The 19,001-nt window shown below is 51.3% G+C and overlaps 1 protein-coding gene across 1 annotated transcript in view; it reads right to left on the bottom strand.

Moving 5' to 3' along the window:
- Positions 1-10,888: 10,888 nt before the first annotated feature.
- Positions 10,889-19,001, bottom strand: part of RAP1GAP2 (RAP1 GTPase activating protein 2) — a gene marked incomplete at its 5' end in the record, with an annotated part of 72,578 nt that continues 64,465 nt past the window's right edge. Inside the window, 9 exons of the mRNA XM_084299445.1 lie at positions 10,889-11,145; positions 11,972-12,010; positions 12,421-12,497; positions 13,591-13,717; positions 13,962-14,079; positions 14,523-14,636; positions 14,966-15,084; positions 15,475-15,612; positions 18,846-18,980. Coding sequence (XP_084155571.1) covers positions 12,002-12,010; positions 12,421-12,497; positions 13,591-13,717; positions 13,962-14,079; positions 14,523-14,636; positions 14,966-15,084; positions 15,475-15,612; positions 18,846-18,980 — 837 coding nt within the window. The 3' untranslated portion in view covers positions 10,889-11,145; positions 11,972-12,001. The remainder of the gene's footprint in view (positions 11,146-11,971; positions 12,011-12,420; positions 12,498-13,590; positions 13,718-13,961; positions 14,080-14,522; positions 14,637-14,965; positions 15,085-15,474; positions 15,613-18,845; positions 18,981-19,001) is intronic.

Genomic DNA, 19,001 nt, shown 5'->3' with positions numbered 1-19,001 from the left:
CCCTGAGCCAGACCAGGCGGCCCTGCTCGCCTCGCAGGCAGCTCTGGAAGGAGCCTTTGTCTAGCTTGACGGAAAATAATGATCCCAGGAAGGAGATGGTGCTCTGGTTTATCCCGGTTACATCTAGCAGCTGACCTGTGCTCCCTTCCCCGCTGTACCAGAGGCCAGCTGGAGCAGCACAGCTGTTCTTCTGCTGGTTCTGCCACTTCTCCTCATTGCACATCCAGGTTTTGCTCAATTGTTTAGGTCAGGGGTTTCAAGCCAGGAGAAGCAGAACGTCAGCATGGTGAGTTATGCTGGGTTATGGGCTCAGCACAGTCAGCTGGCAGCATGGAGGGCTGGTGGCTGATGTTTGCTTCTGCATTTGTGGTCAACCTGGTTCAAAGTTTTAGGCATGATCTTGTGCTGCAGGTGTAGCATCAAAGACAGCTTCCCATCTGCAGCTGGTTCTGTAACTGATTTCATTATTCTCTTCTGTGATCAGAATTAGAAGTCCGTGACATAGTGAGCATACCTACAAGAAGCAGTGAAGGTGCTTGGACAGAAAAAAATCCCCAATCACCTTTCCATCAGTCCAGTCCTGCAACCAGGTGAGCAGCCTCACAAAACCACCACGTTCTCAGCTGTCTTTTTGCATCTGTACAGCTCAAAGGCAGGTTGAGTAGTGTGTCTTCGTTCTGCAGTCTGAGTTTCAAGGAACTTGTTAAAACTAAAGTTTTCAACAAAATTTTCCTATTTGATTGAGGTTGCTGATAGGAATTTTTTGACAGTTATTCACCAAGAGAAGTTAAGATAATCAGGCTAGCTTTCTGCTCTTCTTAAATGAGACTATCTTTGAAACTAGTGAGATTAACGGGGAAGCTGCCAAGGAACGAGATAAGTTATTTGTTGCATTCTTGATGTTTAATTTCAGTCTTCCTGGCTGACTTTCTCATATCCAGCCCAAATCACTCGAGTCCATACAGGATGCTCTTTAGACTATGTGGATAGTCACTTGAAGACAAAAATCTCACACATCGTTACATGAAATTTGTCTGCCTAGTGGCCGTGCATGAGAGATTCCCATGTTTGGAGTAGCACGAGGAGTTTTCTTGACTGATGCTGTTGATGAGCTGTGTTATAACAGCAAAGGAGAGCTGGAAGCAAATGAATTAAAGACCCAAGCAAACCATTAATGCCTTCTGAAGAAGAGAAAAGGAAAGATCACTTCCAGGTGAGAAAATTAGTCAAGCCTATAAGCAGTTACATATGTAAAGAAAACAGCTTAATTTAGCAAGTAATGTAGTAATAAACTTCTAGGAGGTAAAATGCTCTAATGATTATTTTTATTTTCCTCTTATGCCTGGATTCATGTTTGATTAGATTTTCTGTAGTTCATAAGAAAAGGAAGAGCAACACAGTTACCAAGTGCCATTCATCCTGTGCATCTCTGTCTATAGAGCCTAGAAAATTAGGATCCTGATTTAAGCAACTCAAGTTCAAAATTATATGGAATAAGACTGAGCTGTAAATTTGTGTACACAGCTTATCATAATTGCAGCTACTTCTGGAATAAATTATGGTGAGTGTCTTAAACATGCTATGGCTGAACTGAAACACGTTCTTCAGCTAAAATTGGAAGAGCTTCCTGTCCAGAAAGCACCACCCAAACTCAAGATCAGACTTAATGGCCTCTTGGGAAAAGGATTTGCAGTATTTGGTTTTACATTTCACCTGATGAGCAAGGCTTCCAGCAGTCGAACATTATGAAGCATGTCACATAAGGATTTGGTCAGTCTCAGCTGTAAAAGTGAACAATTTAGGTCAATTGCTGCCCTCCAAGTCCTGGACTTAAATGGTTGTTTCTACAGCCCTCACATTTTGAGCTATAAGAACTAGGGAAGCAGCTCTTGCAATGAGGTCTATTATGAGAAGTTTTTCAAAGCTGTCTGGAAGTTGTTTCTCTCCCAATTGATTTTAGAGTCCAGATTATTTGGGCAAGTTTCCACATTCTGGCTGGAATATTCCTCTGTTAATTCAAAACTCACCCATCTGCTAGGTATACAAAATATTTATATACATCTTTAAAAGGTATACCTAAATTGCTTGTTTAACTGTCATCATTGTCTCACACTACTTAAAGTTTAACTTGAAATCTCTTGGGGTTGATACTTCTCTGTATGTGAGGCACTGTCAAGGATTTCACACTGCATGAAAGACCAGTGCATAGATGGTGGGCTGCTTTTGCTGCACACTTAGTTTGGTCAGGATCATAACAAATCCATGCATGTGTTTTCATACAGAGTCCTCAGTGGATATTCTGCAGCACACAAATAAGATATCAACAAATTCTACTGTGGAATCAGCCCTCACTTTACAGCAAACACTCAGATCATCCACCCTGGGAGAGAAATCTGAGCCCATACCTTGGTGTCCTGGTTCATTTGCACCATCAAACACAAAGCTGGGAAACACACAGCTACTGCCTTCCTTGTGCAAGCCCATAAAGAGAACAAGACAAAAATCCATGACAGCTTTCTCAGGGCATCTCAGAGCAGTCTTGTTTTAGGTAACAGAAAAAGAAGCATTCTGATAGGGAATCTCCTATGTCCCAAATGAAGCACAGAGGGGACAAGCAACAGTCAGGGTGCAGCAGCTGTCCAAAAAGGTAATTGGTGAGCAAGTACTACTGTGATGTTCCAGTTGTATCCCAAACCACATCCCAAGCTTCAAGTCTGAGATATTAAAAAAAAAAAAAAAAAAATCATTTCCAGCTGTGCTAGAGTGCTATGAATTCACAATTTAGTTTTGCATTGCATCACTTGTTGCTTCATGTCACTTCCCAAATACTCATGAATTTGCAGGTAGCTTAAACTAACTTTTTATCATACTGTAATACAAAATGCTTTTATTGAAAAGTATACATTCTCCCTTGTGTTGGAGGTTATGCATACATTGCAGAAAGTAGTAACTTCAAGCTTCTCAAAAGCATAATTGTTTTCTGTTTGCCTAGTTCTGTGTTATCATCGCTAAAAGCCCTAAGAGCAAATACTTAAATCACCCAGGCTTTAATATGGCCACACACATTAAGACTTATCTCGGCTTTTCAGCAGGCGGAGCACTTGCACAGTATTTGTGCTGAAGGGAAGCACCGCAGCGTAAACTGCCCTTTTAAGGTCAGGGAGCAGATTCAGGTGAAGAAACTGAAAGCAGCGGGTCAGCTGGCATCTGCAAGCAGGCTACAAGCCAGCACCAGGTCAAGAAAATAAGTCTCCAGTTCCTGTCTGCAGGCCACAAACTTCTGTTACTGAACCCACAACCCCGCCAAAAACTTGCCTTAGCTGATGAGAAATATGCAGCTGCAGTGCTTAAAAACAGCAGGAGCAGGGCTCCACAATCACGCAGATGGGGCTGTGTCAGCAGGGTACTGCAGGAAGGAGCAGGTACCCCTGCAGGGCCAGTGACACCAGAGCAGGCAGCACCACACTCGTTAGAGGGAGCTGAGGGCACATCGCAGGCACCCACATTCCCAAGATACACACCATGCTTCCCAGGTTCTCCCACTGCCCTTGGCTTATATCAGCCTTTCCCCCATCCATTGTGAGAAAACAAAGCAAAACACCTTTATATTTATTGCTCACCCCATCAGAAGGGCTTCTCTTACACTGCTTCATCCAAGCGAACAAAATGCGTGAGAAACTCAGTTTGGACACCTTACCATCGTTCAAGGAGCAGCCCAACATAGCTCTCCCTCTCAGTCCAACCTTTCTGCTGCCACCCATCTGCCTCTTCTAACCTCCCCAGCAGGTTAATCAGGCTGTTCAGCAGACTTTGATTTGCCACCCAAAGCATTTGGACACTCCTTAGCTCCTCCCAGCTGGTGGCTGCCTTGTAGCCCATGCTGAGGTCACATAGTCCTGTGGGCATGTTCCCTCTGCAGCTTTGAGGTTTGCAATGATTTGCAAAGCAACAGTCGGTCTGGTGGGAAAAGAAACTACTCCGTTATATCTCCTGTTACAGTGAGAGTGGCGGAGGGATTGTCTCTGTGCATGTACTAATGTAAGAGAGGCTGTGTGGCCAAGCCTCTGTTCACAGGAACCTCAATAAATGTTTCATGCTCATTCGTGACAACCTCTCTGCTCTTTTCTGTTAAATAAATGCACTTGAGTTTAATTCTCATTTGATTTCCCTGCTGTGAAAGCCCTCTGATTTCAAAATCAGGTTGAGGAAATGTCTGAGGAGAGACCAGCTTCTTGCCCACATTCCTCATGCTGAGCTGTTCAGGATGATGCTCGTGAGCCCCAAGATGCTGGGCAGGGACTGTGGGCAGACCGAGGCACCACTGATGGCTGCTCCAGTTTGTGCTGGGCATGGCATGTTGTCCTTGGCTGAAAATAGGCTAAGTGGGAGGAATGAAATAGTATCTGTGTCTGACATGTGGAGAATGTCAACGGTTGTTCCCTGAGCTCAAAGCCGGGGCAGATCTGTCCCCTCTCCCGATCTGAGCGGACAGTGGGGGCAGTGCACAGAGGTCTCCCTGGCACAGACCCCCAAAGCCTTTTGCTCTCCCCAGTGACTTTGCAAAGTCATGCAAATTGCTCAGTTGACATGTATTTAAATTCTGGCAGGAGGGAACAAAACCAGGTTGAGCTTGTCTTGAAAAATATACATTTCCATTACTTTTTTTTTTTTTTTATAACAACCATAGATTTTTAGAAGGAAGGAAGAAGGAAGTGACTTCACCTTGGACTGCACTTTGTTTCAGCCAGAGATGGGCTTTGGTGACACAGATACTGACTCAGAGCTGGTTCACCGTTTGCTGGATGAGAGCACAATCTGGGTCTGGTAGCTGCTGTGTACACTTCACAGCTGGCAGCAGCCACCGTGGGAGGAGCAGAGCACACATGTTTAACCAGACAGCTGGCCGTTCTTGCATATTTTGCATGGATTTATTTCTTTTCAGTGGTGATGTGAAATAATAATCAGAGCTAACAACACCGCACGTACACTGGTCCAGTTAAAGCCACATAACGCATGTAGACAAAATCAGGAGAGAATCTGCCCTGTGACCACAGAGTGCCTTACTGCCCTGGATGTCTTGTAATCACCCTTACCAGCAAATACAACTGTGCCCAGTGTCACCAGGGAGCTTCCTGGTGCTTGACTCCCTGTGGCTCAGCTACGCTGCACCCCGAGCAGCTCAGTGCCCTGTGTCAGTGCTACCGCCCTGGGGGCTGCCAGGGGCCCACCCAGCCCCAGCCCTGCAGGCAGCCCCCGCCCTGCAGGCAGCCCCCGGGGAGCACCGCTGTGCGTGCGCTGCACCAGCTGCCCCTGCATCCCCCCGCCGACTTTACCTCGCCTTGTTATACCGTACCTTAGGACATTTGGCATGTGGTCAGGAGCCACTCATGTTCTGTGGTGCTTTGCTGTACGGTGCCTGCTTTTTGTGCTGGTAGGAGGTTGTCCACAATGCGTTGCTGTGAGGTTTTGGTGCTGTTGGGGATGGGGGCAGTGGAGAGGGAGGAAGGAAGAAGCTGGGAGGAATTAGTTTAGCAGTTATGCTTTTCAATAGCCTGTGGAGTATGACCACTGTCTTTGCAGCTATCCCAGATTTAAATGCCACAAGACCCCACAGCCGTGGTCAGAACGTGGCACCTGTTCGGCCTCACGTAGCAAGTCCAGTCGGCGTCCCACGTCCTGCAGCATAGAGTCTCAGATCCCCACTTAATGCAGGCTCACCTGAATGGGTTTGGATCTGGAAACTTTGCCTCACTCCAAAGCAGCAAGTGGCTGTGGCTGAGGCTGGCTGCGGGGCTTTGGCTGCAGCTCAGGGCGCTGCACGAGGTGTGGTGGTGGCTGTGCACCCAGCAGCTCCACAGCTGTAACACAGCCAAAGCAGGACAAAAGCAGGCTGCCAGCGTCCAGGCACTTTGCTGGTCATGCATGGAAAGTCCTGGTGGGCAAGGGGACACTCAAAGGTGTGAGGTTGGCAGAGAGAAGGGGCCTCCGGTGGGCAGAGAGAAGGGGCTTGGGTTGTGTCCACCTGACAATGATAGCAGGGGGCTATCATTTCATGCCAAAGTAAATGAAGCTTGCCTTCCAGAATTCTTACTCTCATTACGGGCAAAGTGGGGAGCTGTGAGTATAAGTTTTACAACAGTCAGGATGCATTAAGAGAACCTGAACTTTGCATGCTTTGTTTTGTTGCTCCTCTGCCACTCCTGGTGGAAGCAGGGGAGTCTGAGGAACAGCGCCCACGCTGCTCACCCATCGCTCCAGGGACCCCATGCTCCTCCGCTGGGCTTGTTCCCTCCCCAGCACAAGCATTTTGTTCTTACGCGTGCCTGTTGATGGGTTTTCTCCCCCATCACAAAATGTTAGAAAAATAACACTGGCGAATAGCTTTGTTTGTCATTCAGCCTGAGCTGTGGGGAAAAACGCACCAGACAGGCTTCCTCTGTACAATAATGGCTTTTTCTTAGTGTCCTGGGAGGAAGAGAGCTGGGAAATTAGAGGGATTTGAAATGGTTCCTGAGGAACTTGAGAGAGAAAATCCAATTTCATAGTTCACTCAGAGAGGATGTCCGTAAGGCAGCCAAGATGCCAGAGACTGAAGCTCTGTGGTAAACGAAGCTGTTTTAGAGAAACCAAATTGCTGCTTGTTCATTTTCATTTTATGAAATTGTTTGTTTTCCATACCACACATGGTCTGCGACTGACAGGAACAGGTTTTAGTTCTAACTCTGACACTGCATGGCTTATATTAGGCATACGCTGACCAACTCAGACAGAACAGGTCACTTGATGGAAACTCCGATGCGTGGGGAACAGATGCTGGATCCTTGCCTGCTGACCTGGTCCTAGCGTCACTAAGACCAGCAGAGATGTCCTGATCTGCACCTTCTTACACTCTGGTACTCTTCTGCTTTGGATCGTAACTTTATTTGATCTTACCCACCTCAGTAACAGCTCAACCCCAGTCTATGCCATTGCATGGTTTTCACAGGGGTATAAAGACCCCAGACTGTCCCCAGGGAGCTCAGCTAAAGCTGTCCCTTCATGGACATACATAATATAATACACATACAGACACAAAATATGTTATTTATTGTGAATTTTGCAAAGACACATTTAAGCAACAAAATATACATTTGTGAACCTTTAGTTTTATACATAACAAATACAATCTGCTACCATAGCAATAAATTAAATGTACATTATTTACAACAGACAGGCCACCAGGAACTACAAAGCACCGCCTCTCTACATAAAAAATAAACTTTTGTCAGATACATTTCTTCAAGATTTTTTTTCACTCTATAAACTCTCTTCACATTCTAATGATATAAATTCAGCATTTTCCTTTGCAGGGTATACGCAGTGCTACATTCATTAAAACATAATGAAAGCATGCTCTAAGATTCAGAAATGAGAGCTTCTTGACCAGCTCTAGTGGACAGAGTCGGAACATAGGCAAAGCAGCATGAGTGCGAGGTGTGATCTGCAGAGGTGCTGAGCTCTGACCGCCTTTAAGAGCAGTTATCAGTGCTAACCACCTCTTGCAGTCAAGACAAAGACAGCCGAGAAACCTCTGAGCCAGATCCTCAGTTGGGGTTAACAAGCCCAGTTATGGTAAGGAAGTATCCTGGCCCCTTCAGCTGCCATTCCTGAAGACCCCCAAAATGCTGGAAAGAAGCTGGACCTGTGCTTAGCACCCCACCTCTCCACCCAGAAAAAAAAGCACTTTCACGTTGTGCTTGAGCGTGTGCTTGGCTTGGGGAGCCCTCAAAGGAGGCCCGTGGTGCCGGTGCCTCCCGCGCACCCTCGCCCTTAGGACGGGCCCTGCTGTGCCCCGGGGGTCTGTGGGGTGGGCAGGGATGTGCACGAGGGACTGAAACACATCCCCAGAGCCTTATGGTGTGGATGGCACAGCCCTGAGCCATAACGCTGTGCCTGGGAGGCAGACCTGGGCCTGGGCTTGGGCCTGATCCTGCCCCCAGCAGGATAGCCAGCAAGTCTGTGCCAAGCAGGAGGCAGGGTGCGGCAGGAGTAACCAGGGCACCGAAACCCAGGGGAAAAAGGAGAGCAAACACCCAGACAGCAGAGACCTGTCCTACACGGCCAGGAAATCCCGTTGAGCCTCCCCAGGCTGCAGTCCTACCTCTGGCGTTCGCTGTGCAACATCATTTCTGAGTTTGGTGTGAGCTGCGGGCATGTAAACAGTGCAGACGGGACAGGCAAACCGCTGCTCTGAGGCTGACACCAGGCATCCCCGCTGCAGCCCCGAGCCCTGGGCTGCGACTGCTAAGCCCACGGAGCAGCGGCCCTGAGGCCTCCTGGGCAGCCCCCGGCAGCCCCATGCTGGGCTCCCTGCGCCGCAGAGCACCAGCACCAGCAGCAGGCAGGAGCTGCCGAGCTCTGACGCGCACTGCCCCACCAGTTAGTGTCAGCGAGGGATCCTTTCTGTTATATATATATATATATACGTATATGTATGTGTGTGTGTGTCACATGTAAGCACAAAACATTTTGCAATATATATGCAGGAACATCTTCACCCACTGCTGGAGTGCAAATGCCTCCGAGGTTGAACACAACTGCTCAGCAGTCCCCAGCGCTGCTGCAGGGTGACCTAGGACAATCCCAGAACTGAAAGGCTGCTGCACAGGGCTGCAGGGCAGGGCAGATAGGCAGAAGCCACACTAGAGCTTGGCTAGGACAGGAGCTTTAAAAGCCCATTGTTATTTAGGAGCTGGTTTTACAGCCAGTTGTGAGCAGCACTTTTGAAACTGTCCCAGGAAGTATAGGAGCAGCTGGCAGACCTTGTCTGCCCGGCCCTGCTGCCCTCCCAGCCGGTCGGAACGGCTCAGGACACATCTAACACATTGCATCTCTCTCCCTGGAGCTTCAAACTGTCCTGTGTGCCTTTTAACCACCTTCTAATAATTCTACAAATTGACCTAGGTCAAAAAGGAAAGTCACAGTTTCAAGTGAGAAAAAAAGAAAAAACAACTCAAAATGAAAAACCCAGACAAGAGTAGCCACTGCATCTTCTGCTGAAAGATCTCACAGAGATCAACACCCATGCGAATGATGACATCTATAGAATCAAGCAACTTCATAGGAGAAAAACAAACGAACAAACAAAAACAGCCCCTCAAAACAAGGTTTTGCACCAGTCAGTATTCACTGCAGGGCATAAGAAAACCAGACCAAAAGCTTCTAGGAGGAAGAACTGGGGATGGGCTTAAAAGTGCTACTGAAGCATCGTCAGACAGCAGAACTGAACAGCAAAGTATCTGGAATGTGAGACATCCAGAGCTAGCTGCGGACCGGGCTAAATGTGTTGTGCTTCTCCTCTTTCAAAGAAAATCTCAAGATTTAAATGTTATTTAAAAGCAACTCACTGAAAGCAGGAGGGAGTGTCACCACTGCTGGTTATTTGTATTTACTGATCCTCTACAGTGCGCTCAATGCCCATGAAAGTGTTCTCTGTTTTTTCCACAATGTGGCTCCTTCTTTAACCTGACTCTTCTCCCAGGAGGGCAACTGCCTTTTCTATTCGAATGTGCAAATCACACGCACAAGTGGGAGCACCCATTTGGAGCACACATTCCGGTTGTTTCCCAGTTCCACGCAGAGCCTCATTCAGCACAGCTGGTTCGGATCAGCCCGGTTTTGCTCTGGCCCAGGTGGGAGGTGGTGGGGCAGGGGCAGTGGGTTTCTGCCACAAGCCCTCGCCCCGTGCATCACCACAGCCACCAGCCCAGCTGCTCAGACATGCCTGTGCCTCTGAGCTCCAGCGGTGTATGATTAACTTTGGCACTCAAAGTTTTGTTTTCACTTGAAATCAAGAACCTTATTTCATGGGGTGTTTTTTGCAAAGATTACGGATTATGGCAAGATGCAGTTCTGCACCTCTGCAGCACTGCAGTGTATTATTTAAAAAATCCATGAGGGAAATCTATGAGCATCCTGAAATTAGTGGACAGACTTCAGTAAACTTTAGACAAAGCTCCATAAGAGCAAAGGGACTTCTGTGGCATGATTAGAGAGGTATTTTTTGGAAAAGGGTGTTATAGGGAAGTCACCTTCCAGAACTCATAATCCTCTTCTTTTAAAGTAAACAAAAGCATGTTCAAAAGCAGAGGGACAAATTCTGCAAGGGGTAAAGCCCAATGCCATCAAAAATCACTGGCGCTTTATACATTTGTTTGCCTGGCAAGCTAACACACAGGATAAGGTAGAGCCCACAGAATAAATCCACTCCAAGTGCCAGATTTAGTATTTAGTTATACTACAGCTTTAGCTTTGGTTAATCTTTTCCAGGCCCATGCATGGAGTTTTGGTCAGGGAAAAAACACAGAGGCCACCTACACCATCTCCTGAGCTGCCAAGAGAGGGCAAGTCAACCCCGGCTGCCTCCTGTGCCAGCACCTGAGGAGGCACGGGACACGAGGCTGCATTTGCCTTGAAAATTTGCAACCCAAGGAGCAAAACTGGTCAGGAGGAGAAGAGAGGGCAGCTCATGAGGTCCTGTGCAGCTGCCCTGCCAGCCCCGTGCTGGGCAGCATTGCTCTGCTGCCTCCTGACCCCTGGCAGAGGAGAGCAACAATGGGGGGAAAGCCACCATGACCAGCCCACTGAAAGCCCTAACTGCGCCCTGACCGCCTGCCCTTCCATAAGGGAAAAATACAAAAAGAAAGTGTTTCCGCACTGATACTACACATACAGGGAGGAGACCCCCAAACCTCGGGGGGGATCCACCTGGCCTCCCTCCCGCCCCCCGGGATGGGCAGGCCAGCCTCAGGGGGGAGACTGGTGCTGGTGCCCCAGCCGCAGGGTGCAGGTCTCCCGCTGGGGCAGAGGCACGGCGCTCACCTGGCCCCAGCGCCGCAGCGCGCCCAGCACTGCAGGGGGACGTGGGGCGGGTGGGCAGGGGTCTCCTGGGGCAGTGCGCAGGGTGCCCCCGAGCTAGCAACGCCATCGGCTGGGGCAGGGTGGCTGGGTCTCTGCCAGAGGACAGGAGCGGCTGCACAGTGACACTGACGGCTTCCTCCTGGCGCAGGGTGCAGCTGCAGCGATGAGGGGACCTCGCTGTTAGTGCAGGGTGTGCGCGTTCCCACTGGGTGGTGAAGAGTTTTCCCTTTATTGGAACAAAAAATTCTGAAAACAAAGAAAAAGGATAAAAGCCTCAGAGACTTTGAATATTCTCACTCCTGAAGATATCCCTGCAGTGGTGGCTACGATGTGCCAGCCCCAGGGAAGGAGCCAAAGCCATACAGTAGGGTGCTGGTATGGCAGTGGTGTGGCAGTGCCCATCCTCTCAGAGGCGCCAAGTGGCCCCAGGCAGGGAGAGAAGGAGACTCAGGTGATGGGAGAAGATTGGGGCTTTTAGAAGCCAGTGCTTTTGGAAATGGAATTTCCTCTCCTCTTAAGTTTTGAGGGCTCTTCTGCTCAGCTACAAACTTCCTAACAAATACCATGAATTGCATGACAAAAAAGGCTGCAGGAACTCAAGCCTGTGGGAGAACCAGGAAACAAACTTGTAAATGCCTCCAGGCACGAGAACACGCAGGCACTGGTGGAGCTGCAGGGTGGAAGCAGGGGGCTGGCTGCCCCTGTCCCTGGCAGGACTCAGTGCAGCCGCTGCAGCCGTGCAGCAACTTCCCTGAAAGCAGGTGGCAGAACTGCTGTGGGGAACATTTAGAAGCACCCCAGAAAGAAATACATACTGCTACATGGTGGCACTGAGGGGCACCAATCATTCCCATCATTAAACACTGCTGTTTTTCTCAATCAGTGCTGCCCTCATCTCACAAAAGCATTTAGGATGCTGTAAGACACGTTATTGATCACATATTTAATAGTAAACACTGCAATTGGCCAATATGGGCTATCACTAAAGGATACACGTGACCTTTATGAAAGTGATGACCTTATACCACAGATGAGATGAATCACTGTGCACAACAGTGTTAGGAACACTTACCGCTGAAAAGTTCTTGACTTCTTTCTCCTGCTAGTGGCTCTAAATGAAAAACCAGAATACAGCTGAGTTGCAAAAAAAGGCACAAGAAGTCACCAAGCCCTCCTCCCCGCATCTCCTGTATTTATTCTCAGGAGGACCCACAGCAGCTCCAGCACTGCGTCTGGGAGCAGGGGAGGTGGGACACAGCACACCAGGGGCTGGGCCGTGCCCTGCGCTGCACCCTGCCTGCACGGAGAGGCTGCCCCGTGCTGCACAGCCCTGCCCTACCGGCCCAGAGGAGCGGGGCTGTTCCCCCATGGATGTCCCGTCTCTGTCACCCTCAGTGTTCCCGTGCAGACCCACACAAGCACTGCCCCATGGCACAAGCGCTGCGGGCTCTGCCCCTGCCCCATGGCCAGGTAGGGCAGGATGTGGCCCTGTGCATCCCCCCTGAGAGCCGCGGCACCTACCGTGCTGGAGCTGCCGTGGCTGAGTTTGTCGAAGCGGAACTTCAGATTTGACCTTGGAGAGTTTCTGTTCTTTATATCTGCTGGAGGGTGGGGAAAAGCAAAAATAGTACTAATCCACGAGCAAGCGCGTTCGTTGAAGCTGTAGTGCTGACTGCTGTGCTACCAGCGCAGCAGCCAGGCACTTTAATAGATTGTCACCAGTGTTACAAATATTTAGTCTATCTTGGCTGAATGTTTGGCAAAATCTGTACATTAAGTGGTTTTGATGGAATAAATTGAGGCTTAATTACATTTCACAGTGTTTCTACTGGAAATGCCACTGAAAAGGCTACAACAAATGACTGATCCGTACAAGTATGGGTGGATTTCAATGCTCTTGGCAGGAAAAATGCAAAATAAACACTTTAAGCATTAAAAGAGGCTGTTTTACTCATTCAGAAATTCTCTAATAAAATAAGGAGGAGGACTTGTGGGGTGCAGAGATACAAAAAGCAAGCAAGCCAGACTGCATTTTCCAGCTTAGTTTTTCTCCTGAGCTGTTCCCAGTTACCAAGCTGTTAACAGTGGATTTGCAGCTCTGTCTATTTTGCAAAGTGCTCCTAAGTTCATAATGTGCGTTTTCATTTGAATCGTGGTTCCTTCCGGCAGGACCACAGCGCACGGGGAAATTAAAGGGTTGTGACGTGCAGGCGAGGAGCAGGCGCTGCAGACACCCCAGGGCTCCCCGAGCAGAGCGGTGTCGTCACCGCCGCACTGCACTAACAAAGGGCCTGATTTTGCTCATGCCGACTTGTGCCTCACTTTGCTAATTGTCTGACTAAAATGGACGGAATTAGTACAGAGTTAAGTTAGCAGCAGGGGCAATAGAGCCAGGCCCAAGGAATGCTGTTCGTTTATTAAATAATTTGTGAGTCACGGCTTATTCCTTGGAGACAGCGAGTTTCCAAGACTACTGCAAATGTCTGTCAGGAGGGAGTGGAGTAAACAGAGCCACCACAGAAGCTACCTCTGACTTAGCAGGGAAGCAAACTCCCTGTGGAAGCACAGCACCAGCGCCACAGCCATGCCCCGGGCATGCCCCCGCGGCATCCCGCGGCCTCTCCTGCTGCCCCTGCCTGGCAGCTGCTGCGATTCCAGAGCTGCCCCCCCGGGGGATGCCCCCACACCCACCTGTGGGGCTCCTGCTCATGATGACCGGGGTGGCCGCGGCCCCCATGCTCGGGCTCTCACTGCCAGGCGATGCGCTGTAGACAAACACGTCCTGCTTGAAGGGCGACGCCGTGGACGGCTGGCTTCCCTGCATGGGAGAGAGCGAGGCACAGCTCCATCTCCTGCAGCAAGTTTATGTCCCAGGGCTCTGCTCACGTCTTGTTACAGCCGTGCTCATCAGAGAGCCCCCAGGAAGGCTTATGCTCCGGAGCAGACCCCCTGCCAGCCTCCTGCCCCGCCAGGCAGCACCCAGGGACCCAGGGCTGCCGAGGAACCTGCAGAGCTCTGGCTGCGTGAGCCCAGGAGCAGGAGGCGCAGGGGCTGGTGCCTACCACGCTGTCGTACTCCTCCAGTGTCTCGCTCTCTCCCGCCGTGCTGCTGAAGCTGCTGGTGCTCGAGGAGGAGCGTGAGATGTTTGACCTCCCGTTCTCCTTCAGCTTGATGAATGGCCTAGGAGACAAAGTGATACGGAAAGAAATGACGCGGCTGCCGCAAGCAGAGCTGAGCGCCTTGTGGGCACCACAGGGACCTGCTGCTCGGGGCACTGCTAGGAGCAAACCCCCCGGACAACGGGACAAAGCAGCTTGCCAGTGGCACCAGCAGAAACACGAGGGCCTGGCTGGCTCTACACCATGTGCCTGCTCCCGTGCCTGGTTTTGGACAACTCCTGTCGAATACCATTCCTTGCTACTGTTCTTTTTTAAAGATGACTATTTTCAGACCATAAAGGAGCTGTGTGCATGAATCACCAGAATCTTTTTTTTATCCCTTAATATCAAACTTATTTATACTAAGACCTGAAGATTTTGTTCAACAGTCCCTGATGGCTGTTAGCTACACAGGGGCTTGCAAGAATTTGAGCTCAGAGGAGGATTGAGCTCTGTTCTACTCACCTGTCTTTGTTGGGGCATATTTCAGGGGAGCTGGGGTTGGATGAGGTTTCAGATTTCATCTCTTGTGATGAATGTCCCATATCTGGTGTCTTCTGGGCTCCAGAAACACTGTCGCTGAGGGCACAAAAAAGCAGGCTGCGTGAGTTACACAAGAGACTTAAAATGGATGGTCAAATTATATTCCTAGCACCAAGTGCTAAACTGTAAGAGTAACAGATGCTCTTTGGATACCACCGCTTTGATATAAAACAGAGAGAAGGCATTCAGGACACCATAGCCTTGAACATGGCAGAAGAAGCCCTTGTGGCTGCCTGGTGTGGAAAAGGGGGGGTTTCAACACCCCAGACACACTGCAAGGCCTCCAGCACCAGCCAACAGCTCCTGCAATGTTTAACACATACTGGGCGTTTCTGACCCAGCAACCAGGACAATGTCAGACTTACCACCTTGTCCTGCTCTCCGACTGGCTCTCAGACCCCGTGTGCAGGCGGGGGAACAGCCCTGACCGGCGCTTGATGGGACTCCTCGACTGGTTCTTGGCCGTGGCTGCTGGAACGGGGGGCTGCAAGAAGGAAACAGCCCACGTTCAGAGAGCAGAGCTCCATCCTGGGAACTCCAGAGACCAAACATCCTACTAGGAATTATGCTGCTCGCAATTCTCAGCCTGCACATCTAGAAAATGTGTAATACCAGAATTCCTTTTACATCTTCTATGTACTTTTGGGCTAAAGAAATGACAGGAAGCCGATCTTCTGGTTCTTCCACAAAACAAACCTGATTCTAACAACACACACAAAAGCGTGCTGTACCCAGATCCTCTCCTTGTCCCTTTGTTCTTTGTCTGCTCAGGCGACTGCCACGCGGCTCCAGCAGGGTGCAGCGCCCCGCTGGGATGGGGAGGGAGGGACAGACAGAGGGACAGCAGGACATGTGGCCACGCGGCCATGCTCACCGAGAAGGTGGTCTTGGTCACCTCGCCGCTGTTGTGCGCGATGCCCCCACTCAGGCTGCCCGGGATGCCACCGCCATGGTGCTTCTTCTGGCTGCCCACCATCGTCTCCATGGAGTGGCTGCGCACTCGGATGGCTCTCTGTGGCCGCGAGGGACAGGGGACAGCGGTCACCACCACCTAGGGGCCTGCTGCTGCCCAAAGCCGTCCCAGCCCCAGGCCCTGCTGGCATGCAGCCTGCCTCCTGCTTCACCCAGCAGCGCCAGCACCACCCGCAGCGCTGCCACGTGCCCACAGCAGCTGCCCTGGCAGCAGCAGGAGCTGCGCGGGCACCGCGGTGGGGTTCATCCTGCAGTCACGGGGTGCCAGGGCTGAGAGCAGCAGCAGGGCCGGGACAAGCCCTGGAGCCCTGGCTCCTGCCCTGCGTGTGCACAACCTTCCAAAATGCCCCAAGGAACAGCAGCTGCAGCCCAGCTGTATAGCTGCATTCGGGTGCACACCCCGGCACCTCTCCCTGGATTTGGAGTGGAAAGGTCTGCAAGGAGCCCCCAGCCCTCCCCGCTGCCCGCACTGCTGACAGGTCCATCTACCAGCCCCTAAACATCACAGCGCTGGAGGCTTCACATCCTCATCAGCACAAGTGTTTCTGGTCTTCAGCATGCTTATGCTTGCTAAACACATCCTGCCCAAAGTGCTTCTGCTGCTCATTTGGCCCACTCGTCTCTGCAGTGGCCATGGAGGAGAGCTGAGCCGTGTTCCTGTGGCAGCTACCAGCAGCTGCAGCCTGTGGCTGCTCCTCAGCCTTCATCCCTCCAGACCCTGCAGTGCCCTGTCTGCACTCCTTGCTCCCTGCATCTCCAGACATGCTTTCTCTAGGCATGCTTTTTTGCCCGCTCTCGAGGCTGGGAGGCTGGCTGCATGATGATTCCCATGCAGCCTTCGGCACCATGCTATTCAGCAAACCACAGCCTTCTCCCAGCTGGCCTGAGACATCTGTGCTGATTTTGGTGTAGACTGGTTATCAGGAAGAAGATCCCAGGATAAGGTCTGGTGCCCCTGCTCTCTCCAGACAAGGTGCTGGCTCCAGTCCACTGACAGAGACCGGAGCGGTGCTGTGCTTGGTGTGAACACAAAGGGATGTGAAGAGTATTCCAAGTCCGCCAGAAAAAGGACCAAAGGCACAGCTCTGTGAGCATGAACTGCACAAGCAGGAAATGAGGACAACTTTAATGTGTTTTGACTCAAAACTGTGGTAACCAGAGCTGCGCATACTGGAGGCAGAGACCTTTTGTAAATCTGAACACTCATTCTGGATGCTTAAACAGGACCTGAGCTATTTTTAAAGCCTTCCCTCAGTTGTTGTCCCAAGCACTTACAAATAAGACCACAAGATCTTTTGAAAGTCTGGCACACACTATGAAAAGCAACAGTGAAATGCGCAAGTTAAAAAAAATCCATACACTTATTTTAATTACTGTAGTCACCATAGTAACTGGAGCCCAAACTGGACTATGATACCAGTGTGCCAATTACAGTAAACTTTTCCTTTGCAGCTATTACCTTCTGAATTTCTGCTGTGCTATCTACCATGCCATGGCTACGTTCTTCCCCAACCCATTCAATGACAGCTCAAGGTAAAGAGATGTCAGAGGGAACTAGCCAGCAAGGGGCGTATTTCTGAAGGTGCCCAGCACCACATCCTGTGGTGCACAGGTGGCTTTGCTGCTGGCTTCAGCCAGTTGTAAAACCCCACAGGTACCAAAATCTGCTGCACTGTGCAGAACCCTGCTTGCACAGGGACCGCGGTGTCCCCAGCAGCCCCACGCTCAGCCCCTCCTGCCCCTCGAGTAACGAACTGCAAGCAAGCGTCCATCAGACCGGATTTATTAGGATCAGCAACTCATACAAAATTTGTCAGTGTCCGCAGGTGAAAGCAGCAGGTCGCTCTGCTGCCAGCCACCCTGGCTGCCCGCGACACGCAGGCAGGAAGGTCTCTTCCTGGCACTGCTGATGCCGCGGAGCCCTGCGGTGCTCCCAGCACCCACCTGCTGCCCGGCGCAGCCCCTCACCCCGGCACCGCTTCATGTACCGCATGTCCCCGAGGGCCAGCACTCCGAGAGCCACGGTGCCCACGGAGAGGCTGGGAGGGAGCGGGCCAAGGGCTGGCTCACCGATGTGATGCGACAGGCAAACAGAAATGGAGCAGATCACGTCTTGCCCTGCTCCCAGCCCTCCGTGCTTGCCACTTCCCTGCCCCACGCTCACTCCAGGAACACACTGTGCAGGAGGTAAGCTAGCAAGCAGCCCAGCAGTGCGGTCCCGAGGTGGAGGGGCAAGTGCAAGCCAGCTCCAGCAGCTGGATGCACCACACGCCCCAGGAAACCCTGAAATGCCAAGAAATCAAAGTGCATCTTCTCATACACAAAGGCGTGTGAGAAAACAATCATTTAACATTGATGTCTGAGGCCGGGAAGTACACTGTGACAGATGACTGCGTGGTACCTCAGGTTCTGCAGCCCATCTCGTACCTAAGCAGGACAGAGCTGAGCCTCCACCCCCTCCTCTGTGAGGGACCAGACAAAACCCCTCAGCACTGCTCATCCCACCTCCACAGCTGCCTGCGGTATGGCAAGGTTAACCTCCTACAAGTGCCACTTTCTCTATGATAAAGAGAAAGCTGTGCTTATAGCACAGCTCCAGGAGCTGTCTCCAGCACTGTGCCCACACAGCCCTCCCTGCCCACCACAGCAGGGGACACCACGGCACCAGCAGCAATCCCTGCCGCAGCTGTGGCCAGAGCCACCTGGAACAGGACAGGGAGAGGTGCAAAGGAGACGTGTGCCCAGAGCCAGGGCACGGGTATCACCCACCACGGGGATGGGGAGCCCCAGCCGGGCACTCCATGCATCACCCCCTGTACACAGCCAGCCCAAAGGGCAAGCCCTTCCCAGCAGCTCCCCATCACTGTCTTACAGAAGCCTTTGCATGAGGCTTCTGGCCATGGCTCCTGGTCAGGGACATTGTCCAAAAGCCTTCCCTGCTTTACCAGGGCTGTTCCCTGCTACCCCGCAGGTCGGTGTCCGTACCTGGAACGGTCACCCAGAATTTCCTCCAGGTCGTTCATTTCTTTCTCCTTTTTTCCAGCCCACTCTTCCTGCTGTCCCCACTTACACCCACCCCACACCTTCACCCTGGCATGGCAGCACCTTCCCTCCCTCAGCACCCTCTCACTGTGGCTCCTGTTGTGGCTGACACCAGCCACCTCCCGCCAGCCGCCCTCCCGCAGCACAGCGCGCCCGGTGCTCAGCCCCGAAGATGTTTCGCCCACCCCAGGCATGTTTTAACCCTACTTTTGGCAAGGGATTGGGGCTTACCTTGAACGATTCCAGAAAGCCTCCATGCCCTCCATTCTCCAGTTTGTCCTCCTCGGGCCCCAGCCCCAGCATGGTCTGGGTGTGCCCGTGGAGCTCGTCGTGCAGGTTGTCCAGCAAGGCGGCACGCGTTCGGTCCTGGGGAGTGACAGCCGGCTC

The sequence above is a fragment of the Netta rufina genome (assembly GCF_964035555.1).
Source record: "Netta rufina genome assembly, chromosome: 21".
Classification (NCBI taxonomy): Eukaryota; Metazoa; Chordata; class Aves; order Anseriformes; family Anatidae; genus Netta; species Netta rufina.
The sequence above is the reverse complement of the archived record's forward strand: the minus strand, read 5'-3'. Positions and strand labels throughout refer to the sequence as shown.